This window comes from Vanrija albida (genome assembly GCF_041260175.1).
Source record: "Vanrija albida strain AlHP1 chromosome Unknown contig_7, whole genome shotgun sequence".
NCBI lineage: Eukaryota > Fungi > Basidiomycota > Tremellomycetes > Trichosporonales > Trichosporonaceae > Vanrija > Vanrija albida.
In genome coordinates, this window is record NW_027191426.1 from 1,217,123 (window position 1) to 1,232,550 (window position 15,428).

The 15,428-nt window shown below is 67.2% G+C and overlaps 5 protein-coding genes across 5 annotated transcripts; 4 read left to right on the forward strand and 1 right to left on the reverse strand.

Annotated features, from left to right (window-relative positions):
* Positions 1-25: 25 nt before the first annotated feature.
* Positions 26-1,162, reverse strand: Q8F55_008924 (uncharacterized protein; the record flags this gene model as incomplete). The annotated part of the gene is made up of 3 exons (XM_069357304.1): positions 26-688; positions 886-955; positions 1,029-1,162. The coding sequence occupies 3 exons, from the start codon at positions 1,160-1,162 to the stop codon at positions 26-28; spliced, it is 867 nt and encodes a 288-aa protein (XP_069205241.1).
* Positions 1,163-2,117: 955 nt separating this feature from the next.
* On the forward strand, positions 2,118-5,403 carry RNA14 (mRNA 3'-end-processing protein rna14; the record flags this gene model as incomplete). Its single annotated transcript, XM_069357305.1, has 3 exons — positions 2,118-2,973; positions 3,010-3,252; positions 3,290-5,403. The coding sequence occupies 3 exons, from the start codon at positions 2,118-2,120 to the stop codon at positions 5,401-5,403; spliced, it is 3,213 nt and encodes a 1,070-aa protein (XP_069205242.1).
* Positions 5,404-5,802: 399 nt separating this feature from the next.
* Q8F55_008926 (uncharacterized protein) lies at positions 5,803-8,847 on the forward strand (the record flags this gene model as incomplete). The annotated part of the gene is made up of 8 exons (XM_069357306.1): positions 5,803-5,861; positions 5,995-6,309; positions 6,345-6,762; positions 6,808-8,124; positions 8,190-8,312; positions 8,363-8,408; positions 8,447-8,596; positions 8,789-8,847. The coding sequence occupies 8 exons, from the start codon at positions 5,803-5,805 to the stop codon at positions 8,845-8,847; spliced, it is 2,487 nt and encodes an 828-aa protein (XP_069205243.1).
* A 1,685-nt stretch (positions 8,848-10,532) lies between these two features.
* Positions 10,533-11,279, forward strand: Q8F55_008927 (uncharacterized protein; the record flags this gene model as incomplete). Its single annotated transcript, XM_069357307.1, has 1 exon — positions 10,533-11,279. One exon carries the CDS (start codon positions 10,533-10,535, stop codon positions 11,277-11,279), a length of 747 nt encoding a protein of 248 aa, XP_069205244.1.
* A 1,267-nt stretch (positions 11,280-12,546) lies between these two features.
* Q8F55_008928 (uncharacterized protein) lies at positions 12,547-14,437 on the forward strand (the record flags this gene model as incomplete). Its single annotated transcript, XM_069357308.1, has 2 exons — positions 12,547-12,881; positions 12,934-14,437. The coding sequence occupies 2 exons, from the start codon at positions 12,547-12,549 to the stop codon at positions 14,435-14,437; spliced, it is 1,839 nt and encodes a 612-aa protein (XP_069205245.1).
* Positions 14,438-15,428: the final 991 nt, after the last annotated feature.

The following is a 15,428-nucleotide window of genomic DNA, read 5'->3' on the forward strand; positions in this document are numbered from 1 at the left end:
GTCGTCTATGTGTGTAGGGCCGGTGCTACTGCTTCTCGTCGGCTTCGGTGATGGGCACGACGGTCGGCGTGCGGCTGTACGAGTCGTCGAGGGCCTTTGTCTTTGCCTGGGCCTCGTCGTCGTCTGCGACCGTGCTCGACTCTGAGCCGTCGGGCCTGGCCTCCGGGTCTCGCTGGTCGACGCCGGCGGCCTCCTCGTCGGCATTACCCTCAGCCATGGCGGCCTCGCGGGCCCTGCGCCTGCGCGCGATCGGGTTAAGGATGGCGGCGAGCACGATGATCGCGCCGTCGAGGAGCACGACGAGGAAGTACTGGATGAAGGCGACCTTGTCGAAGTCCTTCCTGAAGAAGAGGGACACGCCAGAGAAGACGCCGCCCGCAATATCGACGGCCATGAAGAGCAGCGAGATGCCGACGACCTCCTTGTGCTTCCAGATCTCGTAGTACTCGGGCAAGAGGCCGATGACGAGCAGCGCGCTCGTGATCCACCCGTACATCTCGCCGGGCCAGTACCGCCCCGCGCGCTGCCCGGCCCAGAGCGCGTACACGCTGCCGACTTGGAAGCCGACGAAGAAGGCGTAGAAGACGGCCATGGCGAGGAAGACGCGCCGCAGCGACCAGCGGCTCCCGTATCGCAGGCACTGGGCCCAGCTGATTACGCACAGGAAGCCGAAGCACTGCGGTTGGATCTGCGGGGTTAGCGTGTGCTCGGGGCGGGCTGGGTGTGGGGAATGCATTGGGCGACGGGGATTGTGGGAACGGCCCAGCTTTGGTAGGTGCGATCCGAACTTGTGATGGTCGCCCTCGCTCCCGTCGCCCTCGCTCCCGTCGCCCTCGCTCCCGTCGCCTCTCTCGCGTCGCCTCTCGCCAACATAACTCAACTCACCTGCAGTGGAATCGAGCTGCGCTGCGATACGAGGTACGAGCCCTGGAAGATGGTGGCCATGCCCCACACGCTGGGGTGTGAGCGCTGCACTTGCCGATGTTTCCCGCCAGGCGCGGCGCTCCGCCCCACGCCACGCCACTCACAACATGAGAATCGGCGACAGCCCCTCGGTGCTCTTCTCGCGGTGGCTCTTCCATATCTGCGGCGCGACCTGGATCGACCAGAGGATGGCGCCGATCGTGGCCAGCGTCTTGTCTGCGGCCGGGATCTCCTTCATCGTGCGGGGGTGGAGGTGGGGGTGGGTGAGGGTGTGTTGTGGAGCGGTGTGTGTGTGTGAGCAACAGCGGCGACTGGCTCGACCGCCGTGTGCTTAAGTGTGTAGGTCGGTGGTCGGTGGGCTGTTCGCAAGCGTGCCCCCTCGCCCACTTATAGCGCGAATGACGAGGCTCGTGGTGAAGAAATGCAAAGCAACATGTCGACGTCGCGTGAGTTGCTACCAATTTCTTCGGCGCACTGCGGCACGAGACGAGACGGCGCTTGTCGTTTCGTGGCCGAGGTGCTTGCCTGCCTTCCCTTCCCTCGGAACGACGGCCCAGGGCGGCGATAACACGCTGGCCGTCGACCATTCACAGGGTACACTCGGCCGGACTTCTTCCTGGCTGCAGGCAGCAGGTGACGCGATGCTGGGCCACTTTGCCCTTGGCATTACTCGCCCTGGTTTGCCACTTGAAAATGGTCTATTAGGGGAAACATGGCTGTGTTATGGCTTTGTCGGCGCCGTCGGCCTGCGCCAGTCTCCACCTTCGTGCGCCTGCCTGCGCCTGCCTGGCCGCCAAGTTTTTCCAAGACTTCTGCCAAAACTGACAGAGCATTCACCGATAAGAAGGCTAGTGCAGCCACGTGGTCAAACACGTGGAGTATGACGTGGACTTGAAAGTCATCCTCTGCCCACCCACGTGCCCGGGTGCAAACCTATCAGCCTTCCACAAGGCCTTGTTTAATGATCAGTGACCTTCTCGATGACGGCGCTGAGACAAAACGAGCTCAACTCAGTCCTCTTTCCCCCCATCCCCTCCCCCTCCCCCCCACCCACAACCCTCCCCACAGTGGATGGATAACTGCTCACCTCACCCACACGACCCCACAGAGCACCGGCACCCCCTTGTCCTGCTGCAGCCCACCCCACGACGTCTGTTCCGTCTCCTCTCCGCGCCTGATCCCCGACACTAGACATGGCAGAACCTGCCCCTGCCCCTGCCGCAGACCACGCCGAGTTGCACAATGAGGGCGAGCTAGTTGATCCCGCCGCGGCGTCGGCCGGGGCTGGGGCTGGGGCTGCTGACGTTTCCGCTGCCGCTGCACCTGAGCACACGGAGGAGAGTGAGGAGCACGAGCAGCAGCAGCAGCCAGTGTACGACCCCTCGGTGCCACAAGACGCGCCGGCGTATGACCCCTCGGTGCCCCAGTCGCATCAGCCAGAGCAGACGCACTACGACCCATCAGAGCCGCAAACACTCGACGCGCCACAACTGCAAGGAGGATATGTCCCGTCGGTGCCCCAGACCGAGCCGGCCCCGGCGCAAGAGGACGAGCCAGAACCGCAGGGATACGACCCATCCATGCCGACTGACCCGGCCGAGGCGGCGGCGGCGGCTGCAGCGGCAGCGGCTGCTGCTGCCGAGGCCGAGGCCAACGCCCCGCCCGAGCTTGGCGCGTACGACCCATCGATTCCACAAGGATACGACCCCTCGGTCCCTGCGGACCCGGAGGAGGCGGCCGTCGTGGTCGCCGCGACGGCTGCTGCTGCTGCCGAGGCCGCGCCCGATGCCGCATTAGAGACCTCGGCCGACGCGGCGGATGCTGTCGAGGAGGCCGTCGCCATCCCCGGCACCGACATTATCCTCCCCGCCGACGCCGTGCCCGCCGGTATTTCGGTCGACCCATTACCCCCGACAGAGCACCACCAGCCCACTAACGGCCACGCCGAGATTCCCGAGGCCGAGCTCAAGGCCGAGCTGCCCGACGGCTTGTCATCGGCCTCGCCTAGTGTCGCCGCGAACCCTGGCCTCGTGCTCCAGTACAGACAAGGTGCGCAGCTGATACATCGCAGATTGCTGACGCCAGACCCGGCCGACTCGTCCCTGATCCTGACCCTCTTCAACTGGGCCGTGCAGCACACCGAGATTGTCGATGCGCGTGCATGGTACGAGGTGCTTGCTGTGGACAACCCGACTGCCGCGCAGCCGCTCCTGGCGCTCATCAACCTCGAGCTGGCCCTGTCCAACTTCACCCAGGTCGAGGAGCTCTTTGGCCGCGCGCTCCGCAGCTCTACGACACTGATGGCTGCAGCTGATGTCAACATCTGGAGTGGGTTCCCTGTGCCAGGCAACGCTAACCCGCGCAGAGGCCTACCTCCACTACATTCGCCGCCAGAACCCCAGCGACGGGTCAGAGGGCGAAAAGGCCCGCGAGACTGTCGTTCAGGCCTACGAGTATGCGCTCAAGGAGTGCGGCATTGACCGCGAGTCGGGCGAAATCTGGCAGGAGTACATCCAGTACCTGGGCGACTCCAAGACCAAGAACCCGTGGGAGATTCAGCAGAACATCGACAACCTCCGCAAGGTCTGCCACCGCGCTGTGGCCATCCCACTCAACAATGTCGAGGCGCTTTGGAAGGCGTACGATGTGTTTGAGAGCGCCCAGAACAAGATGACGGCCAAGAAGTTCCTTGCCGACAGGTCGCCAGCGTACATGACGGCGCGTAAGGCCCTGCGTGAGCTGCGCCTCATCACCGACCCGATCCCCCAGCCCATTCTGCCCCCTCACCCCGACTTCTCCCCCAACTACCGCCGCGTTGTCGCCGCCTGGCGCGAGTATGTCAAGTGGGAGGAGAGCAACCCCCTCGCCAGCGACGACCCGAACCTCGTCGTCTTGCGCACGAGCTACACCCTGAAGAAGTGCATGGCTCAGATGCGCCACTCTGCCGAGTTATGGCACTACGCCGCGACCTACCACTTTGCCGCGGACCGCAACGACGAGGGGGTCGCGTTCCTCAAGGCCGGCGTCGCCGCCGTGCCGAAGAGCTTCCTCCTCACGTTCGCGCTCGCGGAGAAGGAGGAGGACAACAGGAATTACGCCGACTGCCACAAGATCTTTGACCAGCTGATCGGCCGCGTCAACGTCGAGATTGACGACTTGACAAAACAGGTCGAGCGCGAGGTTGAGATTGCCCGTGGTCCCGAGGTCCCTATCACGGCGCAGCACGACCTGGAGATCGACGGCGAGGAGAGCGATGTCGCGCGTCTGGTTCGCGAGCGCGAGGAGCGCGGCAAGGCCGTGGCCCAGCGCCGCAAGCACGACGTCGACGCCGCCCGGACGGCCGCCGGCATCGCCTGGGTCATGTACATGCGATTTGCGCGCCGCGCCGAGGGTCTCAAGGCGGCTCGTGGCGTGTTCGGCAAGGCGCGCAAGTCGCCCTGGGTCACCTGGCACATCTTTGAGGCGTCGGCTCTGATGGAGTACTACTCGAACAAGGACTCGGCCGTCGCCGTGCGCATCTTCGAGTTGGGCCTCAAGCACTTTTCCGAAGAGGTCGACTTTGTTATGAAGTACCTCCAGTTCCTGCTGTCCATCAATGACGATACGAACGCGCGGGCGCTGTTCGAGCGCTCGGCACTCAAGATCCCTGCCGACAGCGCACGGCCGCTGTGGGAGATGTGGTCCAAGTTCGAATACATGTACGGCGACTTGACGGCTGTGCACAAGCTCGAGATGCGCTGGGCCGAGACTTTCCCCAAGGACGTGCCGCTCAAGCGCTTTGCGCAGCGGTACACGTACGACGGGGTGGATGAGATTGCCCTGCGTGATCTTGGTGCTGGCCGCGCGCATGCGCAGCCACCACAAGCGCCCAAGGCCCCCACGGCTCCCGCTGCGGCTCCTCCTCCCCCCGGCCCAGCTGCGGCCATGCCGCCATTCCCTCCCAACCGTGGCCGCGTTGCTTCGCCGCCACCAGGAAGGCAGCCGCCACCCCACCTGCCGCTGAACAAGCGTGACCGCTCGCCACCAAGATCCCCGAGCCGGCTGGACGGCTTCAAGCGCCAGCGCGGAGTGTCGCCGCCACGAGCTCAGCCCGGCGGGCGGTTCTCGCCCGCGGCCCCGAGAGACCGGTCGCCAGTCCCGCCGCCGCGGTACGGTCCCGGAGCTGTCGGCGCGCGCGCGCCTGTGCCCCCTCCTGCGGCGGCGCCACCCGCCGCCGCCGCGTACGCGCAGTTTGACCGCAACGGCCTGCCGAAGCCCGTGTCGTGGTTCCTCGGCCAGCTGCCCCCGGCGCGTGCGTTCGACGGCGCCACCTTCCGTGCCGACGACATCATTGGCCTGTTTGACAACATTTCGCCCAGCGGCGCCGGGGGCCACAGCGGCCCACCCCCGCAGGCGCACGCCGCGCCGCAGGGCTACGGCCGCGCCCCTCCGCCCCGCGCCCCGCCGAGGGGGTATGGCCCACCTGGGCGGCGGTACTAGTGTGACAAAAGCATTTCATCCAGCGTAGAGTAGTCGCGTGGTCCGACGTGTGTCGGCGGTCATTATGCATTGTGTGCGTGTGGCTGCAAAAGAGATTGTGCCGATGCGAGAGTGGCGATCCGACGCACTGATCGTCTACGAGTGGGGTGTCACGCTCGAAGCGGCCTGTGCCGTGTCGCGTTTGTGCGGCGGCGGCGGTGACGGGGCATCCTTTGGACGTTGTGCATTGTTCGTCGCTCGCGTCAATGTCGGTCGCTCGCTGGCAGTCATTGTCCGACTCGAAGCCCCCTTTGCATCACTCATGTCCCCAGCGCGTCGTCGCAGCTCATAACCCCCAAGCCAGACTCTGCCAACGATCAACCCCCGTCACCTTCTTGTCTCTTGCCACTTACACGCACAATGGAGACGCGCGACGACAATAGCGCTCGGCCCCGAGAGATCGCCGACAACACGCTCGAGTAAGTCTTCGTCTTCGGCATGCTTCGCTTCCTTCCCACCTCGGCCACCTCCTCTTAACCCCGCGCGACCGCCATGTCCCCCACAACTCATCTCCCCCCTCCTACCTCTCCCACTACCCACGCTGACTCCCAGCACCGCCGCCCTCAGCACCCGCCTGAACGCACTCGTCAGCGACAAGAGCCCGCTGCCACTCCTCGGCTCGCCGTTCCGCACGCCCGCACTCGCGCTCCGCGGCCTCTCCCGCCCGCAGTCCATCTACCCGTCCGACAGCATCAGCATGATCCGCTCCCGCACGGGCGGGACCGACGTCGACCGCGGCGAGGGCGAGGAGGGGTTCTACGACGGTGCGGCGTACGAGCTCGACTCGCAGGGCGTCACCAACGGGCCCGGCGTCGACCTCGGCGCGCCGTCCCCCGTCCCGACCCTCCCCGGCTGGCCGGGTACAGTGTAGGTCTGCCTCCTGGGGGGATCGCTCACGCCAGCCCGGAGAACATGTACAACCACCGCGAGCGGCTCACGGACGACGCAGTGCGGGACGTGCTCGAGATCGTGCAGCGGCGCGCCGACGAGGCCGAGCTCGCCGACGCCGCGGCGCGGCTGGACCGCGCGGAGAAGAAGCTGCGGGACACGCAGGCGCGCCTCGTGGCCGAGCAGCTGCTGCGCGGGGAGGCGGAGCGCGCCTCGAGGAGCAGGGGGGACGAGGCGCGGTGCGCCAAGGCTGAGCTCGCTAACGCGGTGCGCGCGCTCCGCAAGGCGCGGGACGAGGGCAGGAAGACGGACGAGGAGCGCCGGCGCGCGACGCGCGCGTTTGACGAGGCCCGCGACAGGTTGAACAAGTACCACGAGGAGCTGAGGATGCGCGACGCGCGCGCAGAGGGCAAGGCTGAGGGCCGGGCAGAGGTGCGTAGTGTGTGGCGACGGGGCTGACGCCAGGCGTGGCAAGAGGCAGAGTGGTGGCTCGGGCCGGCGAAGAGCGCTCCGGTGCGCGTGTGGGCCGTCGAGCCGAAGGCTGCGGTGCCACTCTCGCAGGTGCCACAGCGGCCGACGGTCGCGCAGGAGTACCAGGCGCAGGTCCAGCACCCGGGCATCCAGCAGCAGTGGCAGGTAAGCCAGCAGCCGCCCCAGGTGCCGGTGCATGCGCAGGCGCAGTATGGTCAGAACCTCGATTACTACCAGCCGCCAACGCAGTACGCGCCGGGCGTGCAGCCCGCCCAGCGGCCCACAGTGGCGCAGTACGCACACGCCCCGCAGACCACTGCCCAGCCTTCAACGCGCACCGCGGAGCCGCAGTACCCCTCCACCCGGCCCAGCTCGGAGCGCGTGCCCCCGCCCCCCGCCCTCCCAGCAGGCATCTCACTGCCCCCCGACGTCCCGCCGCCGCCATCGCGCCTCCCCACCGCCCCGTCGCGGGGGAGCAGCGCCATCATCGCGCCGATCCCGGAGCGCGCCCCGCGCCCGGGCGCTGCCGAGGCCTACCTCGACCAGCTGGTCAACGACCCGCGCGCGAGCAAGCTCCTGGACGCTGGGCTGGCGCGGGCTGCATCCAAGCTCTTGGACACTGAGCTGGCGCGCTCTGCCACCAAGCTCCTCGATACCGATCTTGGGCGCTCTGCCACCAAGCTCCTCGGTACAGAGGTTGAGCGTTCCGCATCCCGCGCCACCCAACTCCTCGACACCGAGCTTGCGTGCTCCGCCTCCCACAGCTCACGCGCACCGCACCGCCGCGCCGCGTCGGCCAGCGCGGCGCAGTTCGACGAGGCGTGGCCTGCTCCTGGGGGCACCGCGACTCCCGCCCCACCCACCCACGCCCGCAGCGCCAGCCAGCCCGAAAGCACGCTCCAGTCCCACCGCCTCGACCACCCCAGCCTCCACCCCCACCTGCACCGCGACACTGCGTCCAACCTCGACTCGCGGTACCCGCTCTTTGTGCCGAGCCAGCCGGCGTCGTCTGTGCCCTCGCGCGCGAGGGACCACAGCACCAGCGCCCCCGACCCCGTCCAGCGCCGGAACAGCACGTTCAACCCCGCGCTCGTGCCCCTCCCCGCGTCCAGCGTCGGCAGCGGCGTGTCCCGCGCCAAATCGGCACGCTCAGCCACGAGGGAGCGCATCGCCGGCGCGATCCGCGACAACGCCGACCTCGACCCCGCGCTGCACAAGATCGACGAGACCGACGAGCCGGCCTACGACCCGCGGACCCAGCTGCCCGGAGCGTACCCCTCGCGAAGCTATGACCCGCCCAAGCCGCCAAAGGCTCGGCCGCATGTGCGTACCCCTGGCCTGCTGCAGCTGACCTGCAGCCCAACATGCCCTCGCCCCTCCGCTCAGAGGTGGGGTCACGCCCCCGCCTCTCCACCGTCCACGAGGACGAGTACGTGCAGCGCCAGTCACACCGGGCGGCAGACACGGACCCGGCCGAGTCGTCGCCCCGGATGGCGAGCGAGGCGCCGACAGTGAGTGACTCACTAGTGTCGCAGGTTACTAACCCCAGATAATGGTACAGCCGCCGGTGGGTGACTCGCGCAAGCCGTCATTCTGGACGTGGCTGCGTGCACTTTGAGGAGCGCGGTCGCTCATGTCTTCGTAGTCTACTGCGACGAGGACGCCAGTGGGTACGCGGCCGCCTACCCGAGCGCCAACACGAGCGCCATCGCAAGCGCCAACTCGAGCGCCGACTCGAGCGCCATCTCGAGCGCCATCACGAGCACCGACACAAGCCCCAACTCGAGCACCCTCTGTGCATTCCATGTCCCGAGGGTCGGCGGCAGGGACCGTTTTCCATCCGTCACCTTCGAAACCATCACCTGCCCAACCGACGACCGAGACTGCCGGTCGATCGGCGTCATACCTCGCTCAGACCGACCCTTCGCTGCCCCACCCACCGGCCATTGTGCACTCGCCTCGCTCCACATACTCGCCCCGGTCCCAGCCGCCGCACATCATCGACTACGCGATATCCAAGCCCCTACCTCCGAGTCGAGCCGCTAGTGCTGTGACAAGTGTTGCCCGCGCCGTAACTGTCGAGGTGGGTCATTTCCGTCTGCCACAAATGAACGCGGCTGAAAACCTAAAGTCTGACACGGACGCGGATGAGCCGACACGGACGACGACACCCGCGGCGCAGCGTCCAGTGGCTGGGGCGGCTGGGGCACGCCCCGCCTCCATTGGCGGCGCCGGTGGCCAGCAGCAGCAGCCGGTACCGTATGCGGCATACCGCGCGGCCTCGCAAGCAGCGCATGCTCATGCCAAGGCGACGCTGGCTGCGGCCGCGAGCGTCCCCCTTCCGCCATCGCGCGCAGGGACCGATGTGGGAAGTGGGCATCGACGAGGGATCCCGCTGCCAGCGTCAGCTGGTATGCCGCCGCGGCCTCGGAGCCATGTTGATGCGCGCTCGGTGCCTCTGCCCCCATCCCATGCTCCATCCGAATACGGCATGTAATTCAACCAAGAGCAATGTTTGGATACGTAAAGCGAGATTAGGTCGATATAGTTCAATGGGAGGGAAGTGGGTAGTGGCGGGTAACCGCGGGATGTGGCGACACGTGGCAATTGGGTGTCACCTGTTGATTTCCGGCGCGGGCTACCAGGGGAACGGTACGGGTATGACAGCATGGGCAGAGTTGCGGATGCACAAACATTGCCCAAGGGAGTGGGTCGGCGGGTTGAAGCGGTCCGGGGTGGATCTGGGGGGGTGGAAGCAGTGGCGCCGTGGAAATGGAAGGTGCGCTGGAAGGGCTGGAAAGGTGCGCTTCGAAGGAGGCAGGGCGCGGATGACGGCAGGTGTGCGCTTGGCAGCGACGGCGGTCATGGTCGCAAATGCTGCACTGGGCCAACTGATGCGCGAGCGCTAGCTTGATGGGGGGTGGGGGGGAGGGGGTTGGGGCTCGGGATGGCTGCAGCGTTCAGTGCATGGATGCGAGCACACTGGCAGCGATCCCCCGACGCGCCGTCGCTATCACTGCGTGCGCCGGCACCGACGCCTCGCCGACGCCGCCGATCCCCCAGACTTGTACGAACACGACACGCGTGAACACCGCTCCGCCGCACCCCTAACACACTTAAGCTTGTCGGCCCATGACGCGTGCAGCGGGCGGCAGCGGCACACCCCACAGACCGCGCAGATGCCCCCGCGACCAGCCACGGTGGAAGCGTTTCACGCGTCCCGCCTTACGTCGTTGCCCGCGGATTGATCTGGAAGCGGGTTGTGGCGGAGTGCTCGAGTGGGCGACTGTCTCCACATGCCTAGAGCCCGCCTGGGAGCCCGCTGGGAGCCCGCGATAAGAGCATGCCGAGACGCGGGAGGCACCGAGCGCGTACCTGCCTCGCCCGGCGCACCAACACACGGCCGCCGCGTCCCACCCCCCGGGCGTGTGACGTGCGGCCACCCGTTATTGAATGCCGCTATCGCGAGCTTGAAACTCGGAAGGAAGGGAGCTGACGCTCGACCTGCCGCTTGGGGCGGCGGCGGGCGCGTTTCACTCGCTACCGTCCCGAAGATTGCTTACGAGAGGGGGGTCCCTGCTCGCTCGTTTGGGAGGGGTGGGGTGGGGTCTGGTGTGGTGTTGTGGATCGACGAGCGACGAGCGACGAGCAACATTATAAAAGGAGGAGCTCCAGCCGCCCAACTCTGTCCCATCCGACAACTTCCCCCCCACGCCCCCCCCCCACCCCCCATGCGCCTCACCTCCCTCATCGTCGCCCTCGTGGCCGCCCCCCTCGCCGTGCTCGCGCAGGGCGCGCCCTCGCTCCAGGGCTCGGTCACGTCCCAGTCCGCGCTCGACAAGCTCGGCGAGGTCAGCGTCGCCGGAGACGGCGCCGGCAACTGGTACGCCGTCGACCCCAAGACCAACAAGTACTGGACGCTCGACGGCGCCGTCAAGGACGCCGTGGGCCGCACCGCGCCCGCGCCCGTCAAGGGTGACGAGAAGCCTGCGGCCGTCGCGACCAAGCGCCACCCCCGTGACTTCTCCCCGGGCACCGGCACGTCACCCAACGACGTGGGCCACCTCAGCGCCCGCTGGTGGAAGTGCAAGCTCATCGGCAAGCCCTGCGCCAGCTGCCATCACTGCAAGAAGGACTTCTGGGAGAAGATCTGCTGCTGGAAGAAGTACTTCTGCTACATCCCCTACACGTGGTCGCCTGTCGGCCCCGGCTGGGGACACAAGCGCGACGCCCTCCCCCAGGTGCCTGGCGGCGGCAACCCCGACCCCAACGACCCGGCCGGCGGTCCCAACCCCAACCCCGGACCCGGCGGCGGCAACCCCAACCCCGGCCCCGGCGGTGGTGGCGGCGGCGGTGTTGTTGTCGGCGGCGGCGGTGGCGGCGTCGGCCCCGGCCCCCTCCCCGGAGGCGGATGCTGGAACTCGATCTGCGACCCCTACGGCGGCCACTACCAGCACGGCACTTGCCAGGTGTGGTAAGCGGTGTGAGCGGTGTCGGCGGCGTTGGCACCAACGGGCGCTTCGGCGCCCACGGACTCTAGCAGTCGGAGGAAGAAGTAGTAGCAGTAGTAGTTTAACCAGAACATTCAGAACATTGATGCAACGTTCGTTAAGTGTAGCGTGGGTGTGGGTGTGGGGCTGGCAGTAATGGGTGAGCGGGTCAGCGCCACAGCGAACTCGCAGAGAGGGTCAGCGTGGTCAGCGTCAGAGAGAAGTGCAAGCCGACGAGTGTAGGGCCAGCAGGCTCACCGGGGCAGGAGACAGGAGGCACCGCGCAAGCGTCCGGTGAGGCCGGGGTGCACACTGGCCGTCGGTCCTCCTCGCCGAGGCAGTCGCGCGCAGTTGGAGCCGCGACCAGCCGTTCGCGTCGCCGAGCGCCGAGGTGGGGCCCAGGCGGCTGCGGCAGCTCACCCAAGCGGCAGCTCACCCAAGCAGCAGCTCACCAAGGGCGGGCTCACCAAGCAGGCCTCGTGCGTCGACCCAGCAGGGAGCGACACGCATCGCCCCGCAAGTCGCCTCTGGAGGTCCTCTGGGACGGTGCGAAACGCACAAAACATGGGCCGAGCCTGGCCCAGGTGTTCCAGCCGCGCGTCGATAACGCACTATCGCGCCGCAATGTGATGCGGTACGGGCAACAGTGTGTTTTCGTCGCCGAGGTCACGTGCGGGTGTCGCCACGTGGCCAGCCTCGGTGGCCGAGGCGTCTGCACCCGGTGGGGCCACCTCCCCTCGGCCTGGCGCTGCTATTCCGGGCAATAGATTTCGCTTGCAGCTGCGCCGCGCACTTTCTCATGCCGCCGCGCCGCGCCGTGCCGCGACGCGCGCGCGGCCGGACCGAGCGCAGCGCGCAGCAGCGCCGCCTGAGCCTGCGGCAGAGCCGGGGGCGGGAAGCGAGCGCTGGCGAGGTGGAGCGCAGCGGGCTGCGGGCAAGGGGGCAAGGGGGCGAGGGCAACGGCGCCGGCGCGATCGGGCGGTTATCAGCGTTTCCACACACACGCCACACCGCTCTGCGCTCCGACTCGACTCGGCACTCGGCCTCCGACGTGCTGCGCTGCGCTGCCGAACGCGAGTCGTGCCGGCTCCTCTCGGGGAGATAATCTGCGTGCTGTGCCCGAGGTGAGTGGGAGTATAAGACGGGGCGGTCGCGCGAGGCGGAGGGGGCATATTTATCGCAGACTAACGAGGCAAACTACCGCCACCCGCCAGCCCTCGCCGACTAACAACACATCACACTCCTTCCACCCCACATGGCCGACGCGCACAGCGACCGCACGGCCACGATGGACCCCGGGTCCAAGACTGAGCTGAAGAGCGGCGCGAGCCGCGCCAGCTCGCCCGCGTCCCCCGCAGCCTCGGTGCACACCAAGAGCGGCAGCGGGACCCCCCTCGCGCCCGCGCCAGCAAACAACCACCTCGTCACTGCCGACCTGCCGCCGTGGCGCTTCTGGGCCATCTTCAGCGGAATCCTCATGTCCATCTTTCTGTTCGCGCTCGACCAGCTCATCGTCGCCACGGCCATCCCGGCCATCACGGCAGAGTTCAACTCGCTCACGCAGCTCAGCTGGCTCGCGAGCGGCTTCTTGTGAGTGTAGTCTCCCCGCCGCGCACGCCCGCTCGCTGACGCTCGCTCCCAGCCTCCCCCTCCTCGGCTTCAACCTCATCTACTCGCAGTGGCTCGAGATCTTCCCGTCAAAAGTCGTCATCCTCTTCGCCGTCTTCATCTTCGAGGTCGGCTCGCTCGTCTGCGGCGTCGCGCCGTCGATGGAGGTGCTCATCCTCGGTCGCGCCATCGCCGGCGCCGGCGCCGCCGGCATCTTCTCGGGCGGCATCATCGTCATCAGCGACATTTCACCCCTGCACAAGCGCCCACAGCACCTCGCGCTCATCGGCGTCTCGTTTGCCATCGCGTCCGTCCTCGGCCCGCTCGTCGGCGGCGCGTTCGCAGACCACGTGTCGTGGCGCTGGTGCTTCTACATCAACCTCCCCCTCGGCGGCCTTGCCCTCGCCCAGCTCGCCGTCTTCCTGCCCATGAAGCCGCCGCTCGGCCGGCGCGACAGCTGGAAGGGCTTCCACCGAGGCATGGTCCTCCAGGTGCTCAAGTGCGACTGGGTCGGCGCGGCCATCAGCATGGGCTGGGCCGTGAGCCTCATCCTCGCGCTCCAGTGGGGCGGCGTCACCAAGCGCTGGAACGACGGGTCCGTCATTGCCTGCCTCGTGCTCATGGGCGTGCTGCCCGTCGTCTTCTTCCTGTGGGAGTGGTGGCTCGGCCCCGAGCGCCAGATGTTCAAGATCCACCTCATCTTCCGCCGCACAGTCTTCGGCGCGAGCATCACCCTGTTCATGCTCTTTGCCGTCTTCATGATCGTCGTCTACTACCTCTCGATCAACCTCCAGGCCGTGTACCGCTTCAGCGCGACCGACGCCGGCGTGCGGCTCCTCCCCCTCATCATGGTGCAGATCTTCTTCCTCATCCTGTCGTCGCGCGTCATCCCCAAGATCAGGTACTTCAAGTACATTGTCGTCGCTGGCCCCGCGTTCCTCGCCATCGGATCTGGCCTGCTCTACATGCAGCGCTACGGCGACCCGGTCTCGCGCCTCTACGGCTACCAGGTGCTCCTGGGCGTCGGCATCGGCCTCGCGCTGCAGAACTCGATGCTCGGCGTCCAGATCGAGCTCAAGACCGAGCCCCAGTACATCTCGGCTGGCATGGGCATGTGCACGTTCATCGGGTTCGCCGGGCGAATCATCGGCATCTCGCTCGGCGGCTCCGTGTTCGAGAACATGATCCAGCGCAACCTGCACGCGCACGTCCCGCAGCTGCCCGAGGGGCTCCTGCGCGCCGTCGTCAACGACGCGACGGCCGTGTGGACCCAGCTGCCCGAGCCGCTCCGCGTGCCCGTGCTCGTAGAGTACCAGAAGACGCTGGCCATCGTGTACATTATCGGCGTGCCGCTCGCCGTGCTGGGCATCGCGTCGGCGCTCATCATGAAGAACGACAAGCTGCCCGACGCGGCCGAGACCAAGGCACAGGACGAGGCGGCCAAGGCGCGGGCGGCCGAGGCCAAGGGCGATGTCGAGGCGGCCGCCGGCGCCGGCGCTGAGAAGGAGCAGGAGAGCAAGGCTACAGCCAAGGAGTAGTCGCCCTCTCCCAAGACGTAGCAGCCCTTACAGCCTCATAATAACCACTCTATAGACCAAGTTAGATGTACTGTTAACTCTACTGCGGCCAAGGGCTGGGCACGTCGGGTCCAGGGCTCGGGGCTAGAGTGCACCGAACACCGACGCGACGACCCTCTGCGGGAATAGCATACCTGAGCGCCTCGTCTCGCGCACTCCTGAGCCACGACGCACCGTACGGTTCCGTGGCGCACCAAACTCAACTTAGCGGGTGGTGCTGGCTGGCGCAAGATCTCGCGCACACACACGCACACAGACGCAGAAATTGCATGATGATCGACGCTGTCTGTGTGTGCCGATCGCGAGCGTCAAGGACATGAATCATGTCCGTCGGGACAGTCGCTCGGTCAGTCACTCGCGCCGCGTAAACCTCGTCGGCCTGCGAGATTTCGCTCTGCTCCACAAGAGGTCACGGGGCGTGTTCGGTTTCGAGAAGGTCTCGTGGTGGTGTGTTGGTGCCCAGCCGGCCTGCCTCACCGCCCGCCCGCCTGCGCACTGCTGGCGGGCGTGGCCAGCGCCCAAAACGTCCGGTTCCTTCATTAGCCATGGGCTGGGCTGGGCCTGCTCGCTGGCTGAGCTCACGGGGGGGTGGTGCACTCACGGGTCGATTTGCTGACGGCATACGACCCGCCCGCCCGGGCTCAGGGCCGCTCGTTTCACACCGTGCAGCGCGGGCGAGCAAAGGCAACAGGCCACCCGGGCCACAACGTAAGCGTGCCGTGCCCAATGGGTACTGGATCGTCGTGGTCGCCGCTGCGCTGCCCGCATGCCCTCGGGTCTGCTTGCTCCAATTCAACCTCGCCTCGCCTCGGCGTGCAGAGTGCACCAGCGGTCTGAGCCGGCGCGTGTGCCGGCCACCGTACCGCGCCGGGCCTGGGCTCAGGTAGAGGATCGGCCACGGCTGCTTATTTTGCGGCTGTGTGCGGCTGCGTGCGGCTGCAGACTTGTAGGG